Raw genomic sequence first — 18590 nt, forward strand, 5'->3', positions numbered from 1 at the left:
CCTCTTTGCAAAACACACAGGAGTGTTCTGGGTCCCTTCTCACTAGAGGATACCTGCGCTAAGTACCACCATTCTATTCCTTTCCAAGGCAAAGGTCTCTGGCGCTGTCTGATGAAAAGCACCCAGGACCAGGATCAAAGATCAGACGTGATTTTCTTGAAAATCTGCTCCGTGCGTTGTCAGCAGCACCCGCGGCAGCACCCGCAGCGACGGGGCTGACGGTGCCTTTCAAACACCTCTGCAAAGGGGCTGCTGTAATTCGCACGTTGTGCTGTTGGTTTCCATCACACCTCCTCACTTCTGATTCATGCCGCTAAAAACTAGATTGTTGCTTGCTCTGAGTGTCTTTGGTTAATAACTGCTATTTTAACTCCAGCCCGTTGAGAGCTCAGCAAAAGTCCCTGAACTCAATTGCCTGTTGTCCCAGATTTCTACCCGGCAAGGTCGAGAGCCACCGTCTCGATTGATTCTTTCCACGGGGAGGCACACAAGGCAGCTTTCCCCCCTCACTCCCAATGGGTTCTCGGTGTTTTTCTCAGCGTGTTTCCGAAGGCCAAACTCGTAACGCTGTCGACGTGGGGAGCGGTGCAGTTCTGGCGTACTGAGCAGCCCCGCTCTGCTTCCCGTTTCTTCAGGCAAGTTTCCCCCTAGTTCTGACGGGTGGCCGTCCCGAGCATCGCCCCGCTGCACCGTGCTCTTTCTGCAAGATTTAGCATACACTTACAGCAAGCGCTACAGGAGCGCGACCAGCGTGCGCCCCCGCTCCACTCTGTCACAGCCATCTCCTCTTCAACACCACTGGGAACAACCCCGAGGACTGGAGCACAGTAAATGATCCCCTTTTGCTCTCATTAGCTCTGCCTTAAGCTTCTCCCAAAGCAATCGCATTGTCACGACTCATGTCCTTTTTAATTTCACTTCCCCTTAACCACCGTACAACTGACGCAGCCTGGCCTGACCGGGTGCCCCAGTGCGGGGCCGGCCAGCGCTCCTCCGCGTGGGGCACACCAAACCCGGGGTCAGGCACAGCACGGGGAGATGGATGCTCGCACCGAGACGCCGGTTTGTTCTCCTCATTGGCACTCTGGCGGGAATTATGATCGTAAAGAACCGATTGCAATAAAGGGCTCGGTGCCACCCCCCGGTGCGCGTCCCCCGGCCACCTCGACAGCGCCCGCGGGTGGCACTGGGCTCTGCTGTGCGTATGTACGTTCCTTTGACTGAATCTGTCTCAAAATGCCCTCCCTGGCCCAGGCTGTCCTTCGCTTCCGTGTTATCTGACAACACAAGTTTTAACTGCGGCTATTAAATTTCTAGTTAGAATATGACTGCTGATGTAGCTTTTCAGAAAGTAAAAGAACTCTAGAGGAAGTTAATAAGAAACTCCAAAATCTTATAAAATAATAAGAAATGAGCTTAATATGACAAAGATAATAATACTGAAAGCATTCTATTGGTTTTATGTTATAAAAGTGGAATTAATTCGATGGGAATGACAGAGCAAGAGGCAGAAGTGCCCAGCACCTTTCTCACCCAGGTCCATCCCAAGGCTCAGCGGGCACAGTGGCCCCAGTCCGGGCACTGGGCACTGCCGGCACTGCGGGCACCGCGGGCACCGTGGGTGCATGTCCAGCGCCGGGCAGCCCGCGCCTCCCCGCCAAGTGTTCCGGCTGCCCCCAGCCGCATTGGGTTCACAGCAGGATGATGCAGCAGGACCAGAGGGATTGAGCTGCGTGTCCATGTTTATACCCACATGCGTACAGGGTACGTATGGTATATATACACCCTCATAAATGACCTCATGTTACTCTGATTTTGGCGTCTCACCCAGGACACCAGCAGCGGGACTGGCTCCCCCTCGCCCCAGAGGAGGTACGGACAAGGCCACACAACGGGTTGTGGTGCCACCACACGAAAGACATCAAAGGCAGGAACAGACGAAGCTTTACAAGGGTTTCCAGATCAGATCAATGCAAATGCCACCAAAACCTAGTGCTAAAGAAAACCTTGACATTCGAAATCCACATTCAGAAATTCTGACCAAAGTCCCCGACACTATGGAGTTCACAGTGATGGAGTCTGGCCAACAAAGAAAGGAAGAATACCAAACAGCCTTTGCCTGGGAAATAAGCTACTGAAGAAAAAAAATATTAAGAAAAATAATGTGATTTTCTAGTACTGCCTCAGAGTTGATTTATTCCTGATATAAAATTAAACTTCACGATGATATGTACTTTTTTCATGCATTATTCTAGATGGCAGTGTAAATCAACTGAGAGTGCAGTCAGTAAAGTTGTTATTGCCATCTCTAAAAATCCTACACTATAGAAAAGATTCAAAGAATTATTAATATTTCCCATAACAATATGTGCTGTGCTTCTTGGGAAGGCACACAGAGGTTTTGAAAGTCGAAACAGAGCCATTGTGTGGTTTAAAAGAGTCCAAAACTCTGGTGATGGAGATTAATCTCTGCTACACTGTTTTTTCCCCATGGTTTTGTGCCATCTAAAAAATGGTGGAGAGCATCACCCTCCCAGTGTTGGAGATGAGAGGACTGGGGTGCTGGAGCATCCCCACGGGAAACCCCGTCCCGTTCCAGTCCCGCTCCATACTGCAGCCCCACAGACCTCCCAGCATCATACAGGAGAAGACGGGGCAGTCCTTAATACCTTGTTTGATTAAGGCAAATTCTATTTGCATTCCACCCAGGAATATGTCAATACCAAATTCGGTACTGCCGAGGAGCGGCGGCTGCTGCGCGCCGTGCACCGTTCCTCCCGGCAGCCGAATCAATTCCCGCCGGCGAAGCGCTCGGGTTCCCGCGTCCGCGCTGCCAGGTACGGTGCCGGCATTGCCAGCGACGAGCACGCACACGCACACCCACGGGCAGCTCGTGCTCCTGGCGATTTACTCCCCGCGACGTGCTGCCTGGTTACCATCACGGCGGAGCCATCTCCTCCTCCCGCCGCCGCTCAGCACCCGGGAGGGCTCTAATCCCCGCAGACGGCGGGAGCCGAGCCGGAGCAGCAGCGGACAGGAGTTGCTTTGTTCGTGCTGACTTGGGTAAGCGAAATATTATTTCCTCAATAGCCATTTGCTTTTCCTGTCTGTTCTGCGCAGCGAAGCAGGTGGGATTCTGGCTAACCTGCTTTTTTAAAATTGATTTTATCTCGTAACGGGGAAATACTGGAGGACTTCTCTGCGCAGACTGTCAGTCTGGTATCCTACAGCGCTCATGTTAAATTTAGCAGTTTCATAGAAAGCTGCCTTCTGACATTTTACTAGAAAAGTATTTTAGGGAATCAAATATTTATAATGAAAATTGTGATTTTGCAAGTGTTCATCAACGGCTACTAAGTTAACGCAGTGCTTTTGAATCGATGGAGCGGTGGGGTAAATACAACATGTTTAATGTGGATTTGGTTTTAATGGCGAGCTCGTGTTTTCAATTTCTTGTTCTTTTGTCCCTGAACACGGAGGCTGGCCTGGCAGTTAATTCATTCACATGCAGATTGCTTGTTTTGGTGTATTTTTTAAAGCAAAACCCTTCAACTTTGTATTCTCCTTTTTTCTGCAAACTTCTTTCTAATTCTAAAGGCAAAATCATGAAAGCGGCGTGTATCTTCCCCCTCCACATGTAACTTTGTCACAAGACTATTAATCATGTCTTACAATAATTTTGCTAATGCAGTATAGCCATTCAGAAGCAGAGTGTCTGTCTGCAGATGGATTTGTTACTGCGAGATACCAAAGCGGAACAAATTTCTTCAGGAAATATTTAAGCAAGGTCATAATAACACTCATTACATTCTAAGCAATGATGTGTCATTTGCTGGATCAGACAGACTATAGCAGCAGTCACGTTTATTGACTCAGCCTGTGGAAGAGCCCAAAGGTTAGACATTAATATTGAAACTACTTACTACTTTCAGCATATACTCATCAGACCGAAGTCCTGCATGTCGCTTAATTTGTTATGATGGGGGAGAGGGAGGCTAAACAAATTAAAGCAATATGTTATGTACTTCACTTTCATTTCCAAAGTCTTTACCTACATCGATCAACGAGCACTTCTATTTTGTATGCAATGTTAACACACTGTTGTTCTTGCACTGTCAAAAGGTGCATGGGCAGAAGGGCGAGCACGGACCCTTCTCTAGATTAGGTGTTTAAAATAATGCATTTTTCAAGTGCGTATTGGGTGTGCTCCATCTGTGCATCCCACCACTGTGGCTGCAAGACATGCGCACCCAGCCCGGGGATGATGCACACACGAATGGGGCGTCAGGATGGCTCTGACAAACGAAGCATGTCAGGAGCGGGATGGAAGTGTGCAGACGGACACGTCGTTTGGCAGGAAAACCTGCCAGTCCAAGCACAAACCCGTCTGCCTAACTTTTGTTATGATGTTTCCCATTCCTGTGGAAAGTAAAGCTTCTTCAACTAAGTGAGTAGATACACCAAGCCCTGTTTACCCCTGTGCTGGGCACCGGCACCGAGAAAGGTCAGGACGTTGTTGGGCCAGAGTCTGAATAAATAGCGAAAACCAGACAACAAATATATCAAACATTGCATTCTCACAAACTGTGCAACAAGTGGCTTAACCAGATTGAGAGACAAAGTAAAGACGGGATCCCAGAGCCTGCACCAGGAAAGCCACAGGTCCCGTAATCCTGCCCTGCACCAAGCCCCTTTGCAAATACTTCCCCGTGTACCAAGAGAGGAAAAAGTACTGGGAATAATATGATCCCATGTGAGGAGGGAGGAAGGTGGGCAAGTATTCATCCCCCGAGCACATACAGAGCTTTACATTTCAGGCAATTCAAACGTTTCATTATTTTGCTCTCAAAATAGCAGCACTTATCCCCTTCCTCGCAGAAAGGCGAGGGGAGGCAGGAAATGACTTGCTCATGATGGCACAGAAAAACTGAGAACGCAGGAAAGCAAATACACGTGTAGGGAGTCAGAGCTATTCATCCAGCCTTTCCTCCAGATATCAGCAAAACCAAATGCTGTACACAGAGAGTGACAGAAGGAGGAACTATAAGATGAACAGATGATTCACAGGAGACTAAAAAGAAAACACAATACTACCTTCTTTAGAAGCAAAATCCATTTTAAAAGAAACTTGTTGAATTTGTAAGGAATTAAATGTGAGAACACGAAGGGAATCAATCTTAAATGAGCAAACGTTGGGCAAATTTGACACTTGTGCTCGAATGGGCCAAATTCACAGAAGCGAGTGTACGTGGCTCCGCTGCCACCTCCCACTGGGGGGGACAGTCACCTCTGCCCTGGAGCCTGCAGCGTGCTCCAGTCTCCCCGGGAGGGATTTCTGGGCCGCCCCCAAAGAGCTTGTGCCAACCGGGCTGCACATCCACATAGGGGCTGCACAGGAACAGAGACAAAAATACTGTTTGTCCCTGGGGCCAGGCTGACCTACTTTTTTTTTTTTTTTTTTAAACTTCATATTCTTTGTTGGACAGTAGGCTGAGAAAGAAACTGAGAGGTCATCTGAATTTTACCCGTCATTCAACACCACACTGCCATTATGCATTTGATATTTGATTGAAGTGGATAAAACTCACCTTCCACCAGCAGCTAGACGGCTCTGCTCTTTTTGTGACATTCCAGTTCCGTAGAGATTTGGGGGGGACAGGCAGATTACTGCGAAGGCAAACTTCATTTGGGGGCTCACAATATTGGCAGAAAGGTTTCTACTAATTGGTCAGCATTTTTGTGAACAACTTTTTATCTTCACTGATTCCAAACGGCAAGATATGGCCGGTTCTTACAAGGAGTGGTATTTGTAGGAGTCACACATGCATCAGAATCCAGAAGGTAAATAAAGGCCAAGTGCACACTGGCCTTTGGTGGTTTTATAGACTGAAGCTTTCAATTGTTTACAATTGAGTCAATTTTGTTTTCAATAATGTTAAATTAACCTTTAAAAAATTATGTCAAGGAGCTCAAAACCCTGAAACTGTGCTAATTAAGGAGATAAACTAGGTTCAGGAGGAATCCAATATCTCAGCTGTCTGTCATGAAACAACATCTTTCAGTTTTTCTCTGCGTTAATACTCCTTCCTTTTCCAAACGCTTATTTCTACACAAAAGCTTGTGCTTTGTCTTCGGAAGGCTCAGCTGTGTCTCACAGGCATTGGGGCTGTTCCTGCTCTGGAGAAGCGCGCTGCTCCACGTGCCGAGGGGATGCTCCACGTGCGGAGGGCGCTGCCGGCGGCACCCAACCCCTGCTGCCTGGGGATGTTTTCAGTGCATTTCTTTTGCATCCCGATAGTGTGGACAAGCCACTTTTTTTTTTTTCTAGTCTCAGGGTTTGTTTTTCACCTTCCAGCGTACTTCCAGTTCTGTAATGTTAGACCTGATGTCATTAAGAGTGCTTAGATGTTTGTATAACGTTTCACACCTCCCAGACCCTGTGCAAGCTCTAATTCTCCCGCTGCTCCGGTGAGCTCCCCCAAGGCTGACAGCATTATTTTCCGTATGACAGTGGCGCTGCCCATCCTGCGCACTAAAGAGCTTAGCGGTGGGGGGGAGGTGGGGGACTGGGACCTGGCCAAGGTCAAGCCGCCCATGAGTGGTGGCATGTGTTTCGGACGCACGGATCAGCCGGGAGTCCCACAGCTGTGTTTACTGACAGACCAGATTTCCTGCAGGTCCATCCTCCAATGCCGATTACACGTGCTCAGCCACAGTCCCGCAGAGCAGGGGTTACTCCAGAAACCAGCATTTTCTGGGAGCTGCTCTCGCCCCCCACTTGCTCCATGGCTGCAGCACTGAGATATCCCATCAGGGCAGGGCACCAGACCTGGGCACCCCCTCGCCATCCCACCAGCCAGCACCGCGGCACCGCAGCCCTGCGAGAAAAAGGCAACGGGAAGGTTATGACTCAGAGCAAAAGCAATCTGTCAGTTAACAAAAATTAAAGACTACAGCAGTGCAAACCGTACAAGGCAGATCAACAAAATTTTTTGTATCGATTCCCCTCCCTGCAGTCAGGAGCTCTTTAAACTGTTTATTATTCGAGTGATAAAGCAGCTCAACTACAATCCATCTCCATCACTACTTGTACCTAACTTTTAATCCATTAACTCATGGATGCCTTAGTTAAAATTAGCAACCATTCAGCATATAAATATGAAGCACAATATAAACATTTGTAATTGCCAACATGTGCTAAATGAGTATACTGATAAGAGAGTATTACCATATGGTCACCAGCTCCTACCCAGCTGATTGGGTATTTCGCTGCACTGGTGGCTGGAGCGGGACATAACAGCAGGGACATGGTCAACACTAACAGTTGTGGATAGCAAAAGAACACAAAATTTCACACACGTGAAAAGTCTTGAGTCCTCTGACCAAGCAAACACCATTCACGGCATCTCGAATCCAGACAGCTTTGGGTTCATCCCGTTGTTCAGGTGAGCATGTGCCATATCAGTCACCTCTCTCCTCCTCTTCCTCACAGCGTTCCCTGCTTCCACTCTGGAGGAGATGGGTCGCAAGGAAGAGGACGACAGCAGCTCCTGGAAGAAACAGACAAGCAACATCCGAAAAACGTTCATTTTCATGGAGGCCCTGGGATCGTAAGTACCACGGCCGCTCTCCAGACACAGCCCCCTCCAGATCCCACCCTCCCAGCCCAGGGCAGCGAGTCCCCTCCCGCCGCTGGCCAAGGTCACGAGAAAACATCTCCCTGTGAGTCAGGCAACGATCCTGAGGTGAGGGCTGGGTGCTCCATCGCCGCTGCTCTGATTGATGGCTCGCGCTTGCCATGCGGCAGCGCAGCAGCTCCTTCCCACCAGCCCCACGGCAGGCTCCAAGTCTGCTCTGCCCTCTCCCCCTTCCCCTCAGCCGGCACGGCAGCTTAGCTCAGTTTTTGCTCTTTCCCTGCCGAGCGCACTGGTCTGCTGCTGCTGCAAGGTCAAGCAAGGTCAAGGGATGGCTCTGCGAGAGGTATTATAATAATAAGTTGTATATTTAGCTCATAAAGCCTGACTCAGTTGAGGGATGAAACAAGAACAAGGATGTTTAACTTGTACAATACTTCTCAGTGAGTTAACAGCTTAATTTGCCTATTCATGCGAATGAGACAAGAAAACATTTCCGAGGTGGTGGAGGAGGAATTGAATTACCTCCACCAGCGAGTTCTGTCACAGCCAAATTTTCTGCGACTTTAGAACCCACAGCAAAGCTCCCGAGAAACAGCTACTCCAGAGCTGGGCAACATTTTAAATTATCACCTTCCTGGTCAGCCTCAGGAATTACTTAAATTATCCATCAGCTTTCTCTAAAGGAATGAGGTTAGAAAAAGCTTTGTTCTCTCCTAGCCAACTTCTTGAGTCATCATTTTTTAATAAGGGGCATAATTATTATAAACTGTTTGGGACAGATATATAGAACAGATGCCCCAGCATCTGATTTGTAGGTTGTTCATTTCCTACTATTACATTAATAGGAAAATTTAGCAGTAGAAATTGGGATTTTTTCCACATGCACCGTTTCAGCTAGCCGAAGAATATAAATGAAGATCTGTGACCTAAAAACTACCTGGAAACTTACTATCACCTTCCCCCGGCATCCACGGCTGTTGGATTAGGGACCTTAGTGAGGATGGCCCTGCCTATTCCCTGAGAGCTCTCGGGAACTTGAAAGGCATTTCCCGGAACAGCCTGCAGAGCTCAAACAGATAAAAGGAGAAAAATGTGCAAAACAAAGAAAAGGTCCCAACACAGACTGCTTTTTGGGCCACAGAGAAGACCATTGCATACAATTTACCGAATGAAACAAAGATTCCAATTCAGCTGTTGGGATGCCCTCCCAAAAATCTGTGGGGGTTTTGTTTGGGGTTATTTTTTGTTGTTTTTTTAAAAGTAATCCCTCATCCTTGCTAGGAACCGGTCCTGGCGGAGCCCAATTCCTCCCAGCCCCAGTGGGGTTGCCCGTTGTTTCAGGTGCTGACCCAGGAGCCCACGGAGGAGGAGGGAAGCTGAGCTGAGCGAGGCGCTGCCTTGGCTCCGCTGCCCCTGCCTCAGCGCCGGCTGCCGCTCGCTAACGAAGACACACGAGCAAAGCACCGCGTGCCAGATGGGTACAGCTCCACGCTCAGCCAATCTATCCGCACACTATGCCGGATTCTTTATTTAATGGATTATAGGAGGTTTTCTGCCCTTATTTATTGAGTTTGCTGGAACAGCATCCCAACTAAGAGGTGCTTCCACTGCGCTCACCTTCCTCCCTCCCTTCGCCCTCCAGCTCCCTCCAGGGCTTTGCAGACTCAGTGGCAAGTTCCATTTAACTGCCATCAATTAATCTGTTGCTCATTTGATGAGGATTATTGAGGACTGACCTGGCAAAGTATGCACTGTCACTACCCAGAGACACGTGTTCAGCTGCCTAAGACAAACCTTTAAGGATTGTGAGCTTTAGGCATGTTATAAATACCTGCTCATCGCTGCCCTGGGGTTCACCTTTTCGGGAATGTACAAGACACTCATTGTCACTTTGTGACTAAGGGTACGCAGGTATTAGCAGTCTCTGCAGAAAGAAAAGCACATTAGATGCTGAATGAAAATATTAACTGAGGTTATCCAGTTATTTTGCACTTTAGATATACATAACGTCAGTTGATACACCCAAACTGCAACATAATTAGGGCTCCTCACTGCAATTCAGCTGCCTCAGCCCTCAGGGCAACGCTGACCAGGGAAAGTGAAGGACTAGTTTAAGATGATGGGGGCTTTGAGGAAACGCGATTTGTATTAAGCAGGAATTTGGCCCCAGTAGAGCGGAGGCTGCTGATCTTTCCACGGGGGCTGTTAACCCCACCGAGCCCCCGCACTGCCAACTGCCCCATTGGTGCGGTGGACATTGACGCGGCCCGAAGCTGGGCTGGTGCTTCGCCCAGGAAAATCCCCCCACTCCCAATGGATTCAAGTGCAAAGGCTCCTTGAAAGGCTGCGAGACTGCGGCCGGTGCCTCCTCCTGCACCCATAGAATCACAGAATCACCCATCTGAGGCACGTTCCGAAATCCGGCTGCTCCGAGCCTGGCACGGCTGAAGTGCACCCACAGCCTGGCACACGCAGGGCTGAAACAATGGACTCTCTTTACAGACAGACTGAAGAATGCGATTCAACTTCATTGCGGGGACCTTTTTTGATCACTATGTCAGCACAGCTTCATGATGAACCATGCAAAAATACCTTTTTCTCTACAGAGAAAATTGAGTGTTTTTTCCTACATATTTCATAATCTGGCACTGAATATCCTCAGTCTGGGGCTGCAGGAGATGTAGTTCTGGCTTTACAATCAGCGTTCACTTAGGGTTAAATTACTACTACATTGCTTTTTCCGCTTTTTCTCTGTAAGTATCCTTCTAGTTCACAGCAGCAGCATCTGCTGAAATACAACTTCTTCTCCTCTCTGCAGAGGTGCCTTTTCAGAAGTTTTCCTAGTGAAGCAGAGAAGCACTGGCAAACTCTTTGCTCTGAAATGCATCAAGAAGTCTCCTCTCACAAGGGAGAGCAGCTTGGAGAATGAAATAGCAGTGCTGAAAAAGTGAGTATATATACATTGTAATGTAAAGCAGAACAAATGTGCTTTCCCAAGATGTGTGGCTCTACAGTAAGAATAATACAAAGAAATAAGTATTCTTTTTAAAGAATATGTAAATATTCCTGTGAATTACTAGATTGGTAACGTTTCCTCTCTCATTCCCTGCTGGCTTTGTGACCCCGACAGCCGTACTGCCCCACACCTGTGGAGGGAAAGAGATGGAGCAGAGCAGGACTCGGGGAAAGGAGAACCAGAGTTAATGCTTTTGCAGTCCAAGTAACAGACCCGATGCACTGAGCGCGAGCAGGCAGCTGCTTAAAAACAAAGGGTCTGCTCCTCGCTGCTGATGCCTGGAGCTCCGAAGGGAGTTTGCAGCGGCATCAACGATCCTCTGCCCACGGGGCGAGGGGGCTCAGCCACGGAACAGCCCAGTGAACTTTCCCTGGGGATTAAAGCAAGACGACTGTTGGGTTTCCCACTTGAAAAGCCACTTTGTCCTTGCCAGGTTTGTTTCTGACCCACACTTATCTTTGCAGAATAAAGCATGAAAACATCGTGACTTTAGAAGATATTTACGAGAGCACAACCCACTTCTACCTGGTCATGCAGCTGTAAGTATCAGCAGAGCCGTTTCTCTGTGGGCCACAGCGGAAGACGAGCGGCAGGACCAGGGTGATGCACCGTGTTTCAGCACCTACACGCCGGAGTGGCTCACGTGCAGCAGTTGCACACCCAAGAGCCATTCAAACGCCTCCCGCTAACGAGGCGACAGCCGCATGGTTTGAGCTAACCCGGACGCTTCTCACGCTGCCTTGGCCCATGCTCCTTTTAGCAGCAAGTTTTTAAACCAAGATTAGGATCTATTTATGCAAATTAATTCATCACAGTTTAGCAGGGCAGAGACAGAAGTATTTCTAATTAAAGCTGTGCCATGCAGGGTTTCTAGAAATTAAAATGGGCAACATGTCAGCTGCAGAGAAAGCAGCTCTGAGCACCCGGCTGCCACTGCTAACTTGCAAATTCAGCTAAAGGAAGCTGAAAAACATGTATCTGCCACAGAAAACATATATCTGCTTGCGCAGCAGAGCCCGGAGGCAGTCCTGCCCGCAGTGCTGGACACCTGCGGCTCAGACCTGTGGGAAATTGCCTCATAACCTTACCCAAATTCCCTAGGTTTACCAGTAATGCTTACGGGTACCCTGAAATCGCACTCAAAAGTGTCCATCGGCCTCTCAGCCTCACAAAAACTGCCTCCCAAGGAACGGTTCTGCTGTAGGTGGAGTTGCAAAAGGACCAGAAAGTTATCTCGCCTTGTACAGGAAAGCATGAGGAGCTGTGTTTTATTTGCTTTTCAGTCTTTTTCTTTCTGAACTACCGTTTCCACAGGGTATCTGGGGGAGAGCTATTTGACCGAATTTTGGAACGCGGAGTTTACACCGAGAAAGATGCGAGTGTGGTGATCCACCAGGTCCTGACAGCAGTGAAGTACCTCCACGAAAATGGAATAGTTCACCGCGACCTGAAGGTGAGCGCTGTCCCTGAGGACCAGCAGTGCCTCGGGGAACTGGCATCCCTGCAGGCTTTACCTGCTCTGCCCCCTGACTTTCTGTTGCTCTTTTCCATTTTTCTACCACACATTTCAACCCCTGACCACTCTGTGTTCACAGCCTGAAAATCTTCTTTACCTTACTCCCGACGAGAACTCCAAAATCATGATCACAGACTTTGGCTTGTCCAAAATGGAGCAGAATGGCATCATGTCCACCGCCTGTGGGACTCCAGGATACGTTGGTAAGCCAAGGACCAGGAACGGGCTTGTGCTGGTGGACTGCTTGGAAAAAAGGTTGTGCACGTACTGTACGTTGCCTAGCAGAAAGGAAAAAAAATACATAATTATGTTAACAGCAACATGCTACTCACAGATGCACTGCGTGGACCACATGAAGACTGGGTTGCAAATGAGTGTAGAGACGGCAAAATCCCAGAATGTTTAAAAGTGCAAAGAAAAGGATAATTTTAAGAACAATATATTTCAGCATCAGTCATGTTTTTATTGAAAAATTACAAAAAAAATTTTAACAGAATGGGATTTTGTTTAATGTCTACTAGACAGCATTAGCTTGATCCACAGGTAACTGGTCAAAACCTGAGGATGTAGGCAGAAATTTTCAGTGGTTCTTTCTATTCAGTGGCATAAAATAGATAACAAAAAGCACTGACCAATCCAACTGGTAAATGGGGCTGTTACGGGCTGATTCTCTGCACTGGCACCCCAGAGACCAAGTGTAGAAGAAACTACTGCTTTTTCCAGTATTGGATAATTTATTATTGCTTAGAATTTTCATTTGGTTTTGCTGTTCTGCAGCCCCCGAAGTCCTCGCCCAGAAACCATACAGCAAAGCCGTAGACTGCTGGTCCATTGGAGTCATCACCTATATCCTGTGAGTAAGAGCAAACAGCATCCCACTTATTTTTCCATGAGTTTCCCAACTCCTCCATCGCTTCATACACCTCTGCAGAGCGGCAGTGCAAGCGGAGGCGATATCGGACCTCCCATTTTGCTGTGGGAATACAGCAGCGGTGTATTCTTCCTTTGCACAGATTCACTAGACCATAGAAATGAAAAAGATGTGGGGAATCAAGCACTGGAGCAGACATGAAAGGAATCACATTTTCTCTATTATGTGCCTCATCCTATGCTTTGTTTTTTTTCAGTTGCCTACAAATACCATTCAATCTTCCTCGGTACTTTTTGTTTCATTTCCTCCCACACCATGCAGCTACGTACCAGCTGTGGCTTTGTCCTTTCGCTGCTGCAGTTAAGTTTTTAACTCTTTTCTGCAACTTTAGCAATACACTTAGATGTGAGGGACAGATGGACGGATAGAGCAGCCTCTTGTTACTCACTCACTCGTGTTGCCCGCGCGTGCCCAGCCCGGCCGGGCTGCAGAGGAGCCTGCGCTGCTGTGGACGGCGGCGCTGAAGGACCGCTGGCTTTCTGCTCTGTTCCAGGCTGTGCGGGTATCCTCCTTTCTACGAAGAGACGGAATCCAAACTGTTTGAAAAGATTAAAGAAGGCTACTTTGAGTTTGAGTCTCCGTTTTGGGATGATATCTCCGAGTCAGGTAAAGCCCTGGCGCTGGGAACACCACGCTCCCTCCCACGAGCTGCAATCCCCAGTGCCGCGACCCGCGGGCACGATCCTGCGCCTGCTGAGCCCCCCTGCACCCCTGGCACCTTCCCGGCACCCGGCGCTTGCCTGGGCAGGGACGGGAAGGGATGAGGCATTGAAGTGAGTCACGCACACAGCAGCAAACCCCCAGAGGTGGGAACCGATGGCAGAGGCTCCCGCGCCGCAGGGGTGACGCTGCCAGAGCTGACCTGCACTGGCAGAGCTGTGGGTGCTTCGTGTCCTGCCTGGAATGCAGCAGCCACTGCTGAAGCCTCTGTTACCCAAACTCTCATTTCCACAAACAATTAGTGAGCTCAGAGTGGCTTAGGTTTTCCTTGGAAGCAGGGGAACTTCAGGGTTTTTCCACTCTGGTTTTGGTTTTTGGGGGGGGGGGGGGGAGGTTGTTTTTTTTTTTCTTTTTTCTTTTCCCTTTGGCTTTTTTTCCCATGAGGTCACATCTCTTTATGGCAACACAGCGAGCCACGCCAGCCACCACTGCCCCCTCCCACCCCACTAACCTGCTAGTGGTGCCCGCCTGCACAAAGTCCACTGAAGCAGCATCTTGGCAGCATATTTTGAACATCAATCCTTTACACACACAAACAAAACCAGCGGGAGGTTTGTGAGGACTTCACAACAAACACCGCAACCCTCCCTGCAAAAAAAAGAAAAAAAAAAAAACAATGAAGGGATGTAATTGCTGTTTAGGGCAACTTCTAAATCTGCTCGGTTTGCATTTTCTGATGTTTTTGAGAGTTATTTTTTAGCTGAATAATTAAGCTTAAATTCACATAGTGTAAGCATGAAGTTCAGTACATCCCCAGTCAAGGTTCTTTCACCTGGAGCCCTTCACTACAAACATCTCCCTCTAATGCAGCAATGAAGCAGTACGAACACCTCCTCCTCGGGGCTGACCTTTGCGATGTTTATCCACCAGCGTTCGCTGTGTCCTATTAGGATCATATCTTGGAACAAGGAGAAAATAACTTTTTCTCTCTGCTTCTCCTCCCCTCCCAAACAGCCAAGGATTTCATCAGACATCTACTGGAGAAAGACCCGAACACGAGGTTTACCTGCGAAGAAGCCCTGCGGCACCCCTGGTGAGAGCGCCGGGGCCGCGGCAGTACCGGGTGGCCACGGGGATTCACCAGTCCCCGCGTCCCGCTCCACGTGCCCGGTGGTAGCTCAGAACAGGGGTGTCTCCCCAGCCCCCGTTACTAACGTCACTGTCTGCCTCCGCGTGGCCCTGGGTGTTTCTTTTTATGTGCAAAGAAAGAAAATGATGAATAATTAAAGATGCAATTTGTGCATATTTGCCTCCATAAACAGAGGCAAAGAAGAAATCCCATCCTGAGCTTTCCCAGGCTTTGAAGTGTGTGTTTGTGTTACATTTTGTTGCTGTTTTTCCTTTGGGTTTAATTATTGCTGATTGAACGTACAAAGCAGTTAGTTGCCTCCAGAATGTGGAATGCCTTACAAATGCCATCTGCCTACGAGCCCATTTTCTTCTCTCTCCATCTGCAGGATTAATGGAAATACAGCCCTTCACCGTGACATATACCCATCTGTCAGCGCTCAGATTCAGAAAAACTTTGCAAAGAGCAAATGGAGGGTAAGTCGTTTGCTGGTGGGAGCCCAGAGCCATTTCACTAACAAACGCCGGTCGCTGCCATCCAGCAATAAGCACAGCTTCAGCTGTGTGGGTAAGCACCCAGAAGCTGAGATCCTCCAAAGGCTGCCTGAAAATTGCATGCAGTTACTGTTTGTAGTATGTTTGGACCAATGTTCCCTGCTGCAATGCATACTGGTAGATTTACCACACACAGCGCACTACAGTGGCCTCGCCAAGAAAGTAAAGGGGAGCAGGAAAGGATTATCGCCTCTACACTGAGGGAGAGAAATTGGTGCTCCATCAGCAGATCTTTTTGCTACTTTAATCCAGCTTTTCTTCCTTTCAGTCTTGAAGATAAATTGGCACTTCATTTATATCAAGTGTTTTACTAAGAATTTAGGTGGAGAGAGGAATGCCAAAGGAACCACGTGTGCGACAGCAGTTTAAATACTTGCATTCAAAATTCAGCTCTAGTCTCCGTTTCACACCACGGGGTAATTTACAGCTGTTCCCCTGATTTCCTCCCGTAGACGTGGCTGTAATCTTCAAAAGCATCCACAGTTTGTGCTCAATGGAAACCGCGGTGTTTGTGCCAGGAACGAGCACGTCCCACTTCCCACATATTGTGCCAACAGAGAGTCAGTGTACCCAGTGCCGCGCTGCCCACCGCGCGCAGCCACCGCCTGGGGGGGACAGCCCCTTCGTCCCGCCGCACCCGCCCAGCCTGCCATCACTAGGTGCTCACCGCGGGGTTTTTGTCTTCTTCCCCAGCAAGCCTTCAACGCCGCAGTCGTTGTGCACCACATGAAGAAGCTCCACATGAACGGCCACGCAGCGGCTGAAAGCACCCTCCCCGTTATACGAGTCTCCGAGCCGTCCAGACCCAACACGCCCATGGTGGCCAGCCGGCCAGCAACGCCGAACGAAGACAAGGACACGTCCCTCCCACTGGTGCCCACACGGGGTTCTCCAAACCCTCCCTCTCAGCTGGAGCAAGACACAGGAATGAGAGAGGAAAAGCTGCAAAGCCACTTGGAGAACGGAGCGCTGCCCATGGGCAGCAGCCTGGTCGTGCCGGATAACCACAGCCCGCCAACCAGAACTTCTTGCGGCTGCAGTCCAGCCTGCATGGGGCACGAGAAAACAAAGACCTCCTTCTGCTCCGAGACGGTGCTTCTTAAAAAATCGGCAAAATCCCAGTAGGTATCCAAGTCATTAGCCATAACTTCCAACAAAGTATATGGGAATAACCATCTCTGGAAGGGGTTACGTGGCACATAAGTGGAGGTAGAAAGGAGGGAGGAATAAGGACAGAAGCAAACGTTGTGAGTGGCTGGATAGCCATGCCAAGTGTCTGCCGTGCTCATAGGAGCATCGGGTGAGGCACATTGCCCAGGCCACGTGGCAAAGCTCGTGGCGAGCTGCAGCGGCAGCAGCGCCCGGCTGCCACACACCATTGGCTCCAGCGCGTTTGCTCTCCAGAAACTGAAACTGCCCCTGGGAAAAGCTGCTGCTGCCCATTGCTCAGCTGGTGCTGCGTGACTGGACCCTGCCTTTGCTGCAGCGTTGACTCGCACCCAGCTCTGCTTTGCTTTCAGCAGCTGATGTTCTTTATATTAAAAAACCCGTTTCAATTCACCTGCAGAATGATCGTAAATATTGCTATTTCTCTTTTTTCTTCTTTCTCTTCTGATTCTCCCATTTCTGACAGTCACTTCAAATCAGAAGTTCTTGTTCCAATGAAAACCAGTAAACACTCTTCTCACTGTGGCACTGGGCAAACTGGAGTTTGTTTGATCATGTGATGAGGCGGCAGCCACCAGGCTCCCCACATTGCCAGCGGTAAGTGCTCTGCAATGCAATCCCTAGCTGCTTTTAATTAATCCCATTATGGCATGGAAAAGGGAAAGGCACAAATAGCAAAGTAATTGGACATGAAATGAATTGACTCACAGGTAGGTTTTTTGCAACAGAAAAAGCCTTAACTAAACCATCTTCAAGGAAGAAATAATCTTTCAGCTTCCGTTACGGCCAGTCCAGTGACTCTGGATCCAACTTTGACGATGACAGCAGGGTTGCCCAAGGAGCGTGTGAAAGGAAGCCAAGCATGGACCTGTCATATCAAACTCTAGATTACTCAAAGCTGCTCACTGGGAATCACACTGGAACCAAACAGCTCCCTCAGCTGGGATTAGGGCTTTTCAGATGGGTCTCAGCTCTGACCATGAGCAAAGGGCTGACCACAGGCTGCTCCAAAGCCAAGCATAGACAGGACATCTCCACAGCCTGAAGGGCCATCCCCTTTCCCAGGCTTGGTCCAGGCAGGTCAGTTTAAGCGGCTTTGTTGGCAGAGAGCAGAGCATGGAGATGTTTGTTTTGTAGCTGAGCAGAGTACAATCATGAAAGTGTCATCCTGTGTGACCGTAGCTGGACTTATTCTGGACTAGCTAAATTGTTACCTTTTGCATCACATTATATATGAGCAGCAAGAAGCATTGCTATTAGATCCTGCAATAAAGAATGCTCCTCAAAGGTAGCACAGTTCTCCACAAAAGCTACATGAAGTGAGCTACATCCCATCATCTTTTATGACACTTTCTATTGATGAGATTATGTGAACAGAACTGTAATATACAAAGGATTAATAGAAGAGACAAATGCAAGTAAGATCTACTATAGGCTCCAGAAAGGTCCGTTCCAACAATCAGTCATGTAATAACCCTTTATAAATAAGCACACAAAGGGATCTGAGCTGTTCTAACCCCCATGCTACTGCTTATTAACAGAGCACATTTTGAAGGTAGCAGTCTAGCGAAACAAAGTTCAATCCTCAATTGAAATTCTCTCTCTTGCAGAAACAGAAGGGCTGTTTTACTCTTTTCTGCACTTCAAAGCCAGACATCAACAGTGCAAGCAAGAAAGGAGGCTGTGTCCCACCAGGAGCAGGGGGGCAGCAGCATCTCAGAGAGCAGCGACCGACTGGTGCAGCAGCACGTTAGTCCCAGGAATCCATCAGCGCAGTGACCTCGGGGTGTCTCTGGATCGTTAAAGCTGGGAGAAGGCACTTTAGCAAGGGAAAGTCGGAGGCTACTGCTAGCGTATTCAGTGTATATTATCCATATGACATCGCTCAATGCTATAAGCTTTTGTTTTCTCTATACCATTTAGTTGTCCAATGCATAATAAGTGCACTGCACAACGTAAGTCCTATAAACCAAAGCCATG

At 48.6% G+C, this 18590-nt stretch overlaps 1 protein-coding gene across 1 annotated transcript; it reads left to right on the forward strand.

The window, feature by feature from the left end:
• Positions 1 to 7518: 7518 nt before the first annotated feature.
• Positions 7519 to 17170, forward strand: CAMK1G (calcium/calmodulin dependent protein kinase IG; the record flags this gene model as incomplete). The annotated part of the gene is made up of 11 exons (XM_082494436.1): positions 7519 to 7610; positions 10456 to 10584; positions 11118 to 11192; positions 11968 to 12106; positions 12249 to 12372; positions 12947 to 13022; positions 13594 to 13706; positions 14775 to 14853; positions 15278 to 15365; positions 16137 to 16564; positions 17077 to 17170. 11 exons carry the CDS (start codon positions 7519 to 7521, stop codon positions 17168 to 17170), a joined length of 1437 nt encoding a protein of 478 aa, XP_082350562.1.
• Between the last annotated feature and the right edge of the window lie 1420 nt (positions 17171 to 18590).

Source organism: Vanellus vanellus, assembly GCF_965231255.1.
Source record: "Vanellus vanellus genome assembly, chromosome: 23".
Lineage (NCBI taxonomy): Eukaryota > Metazoa > Chordata > Aves > Charadriiformes > Charadriidae > Vanellus > Vanellus vanellus.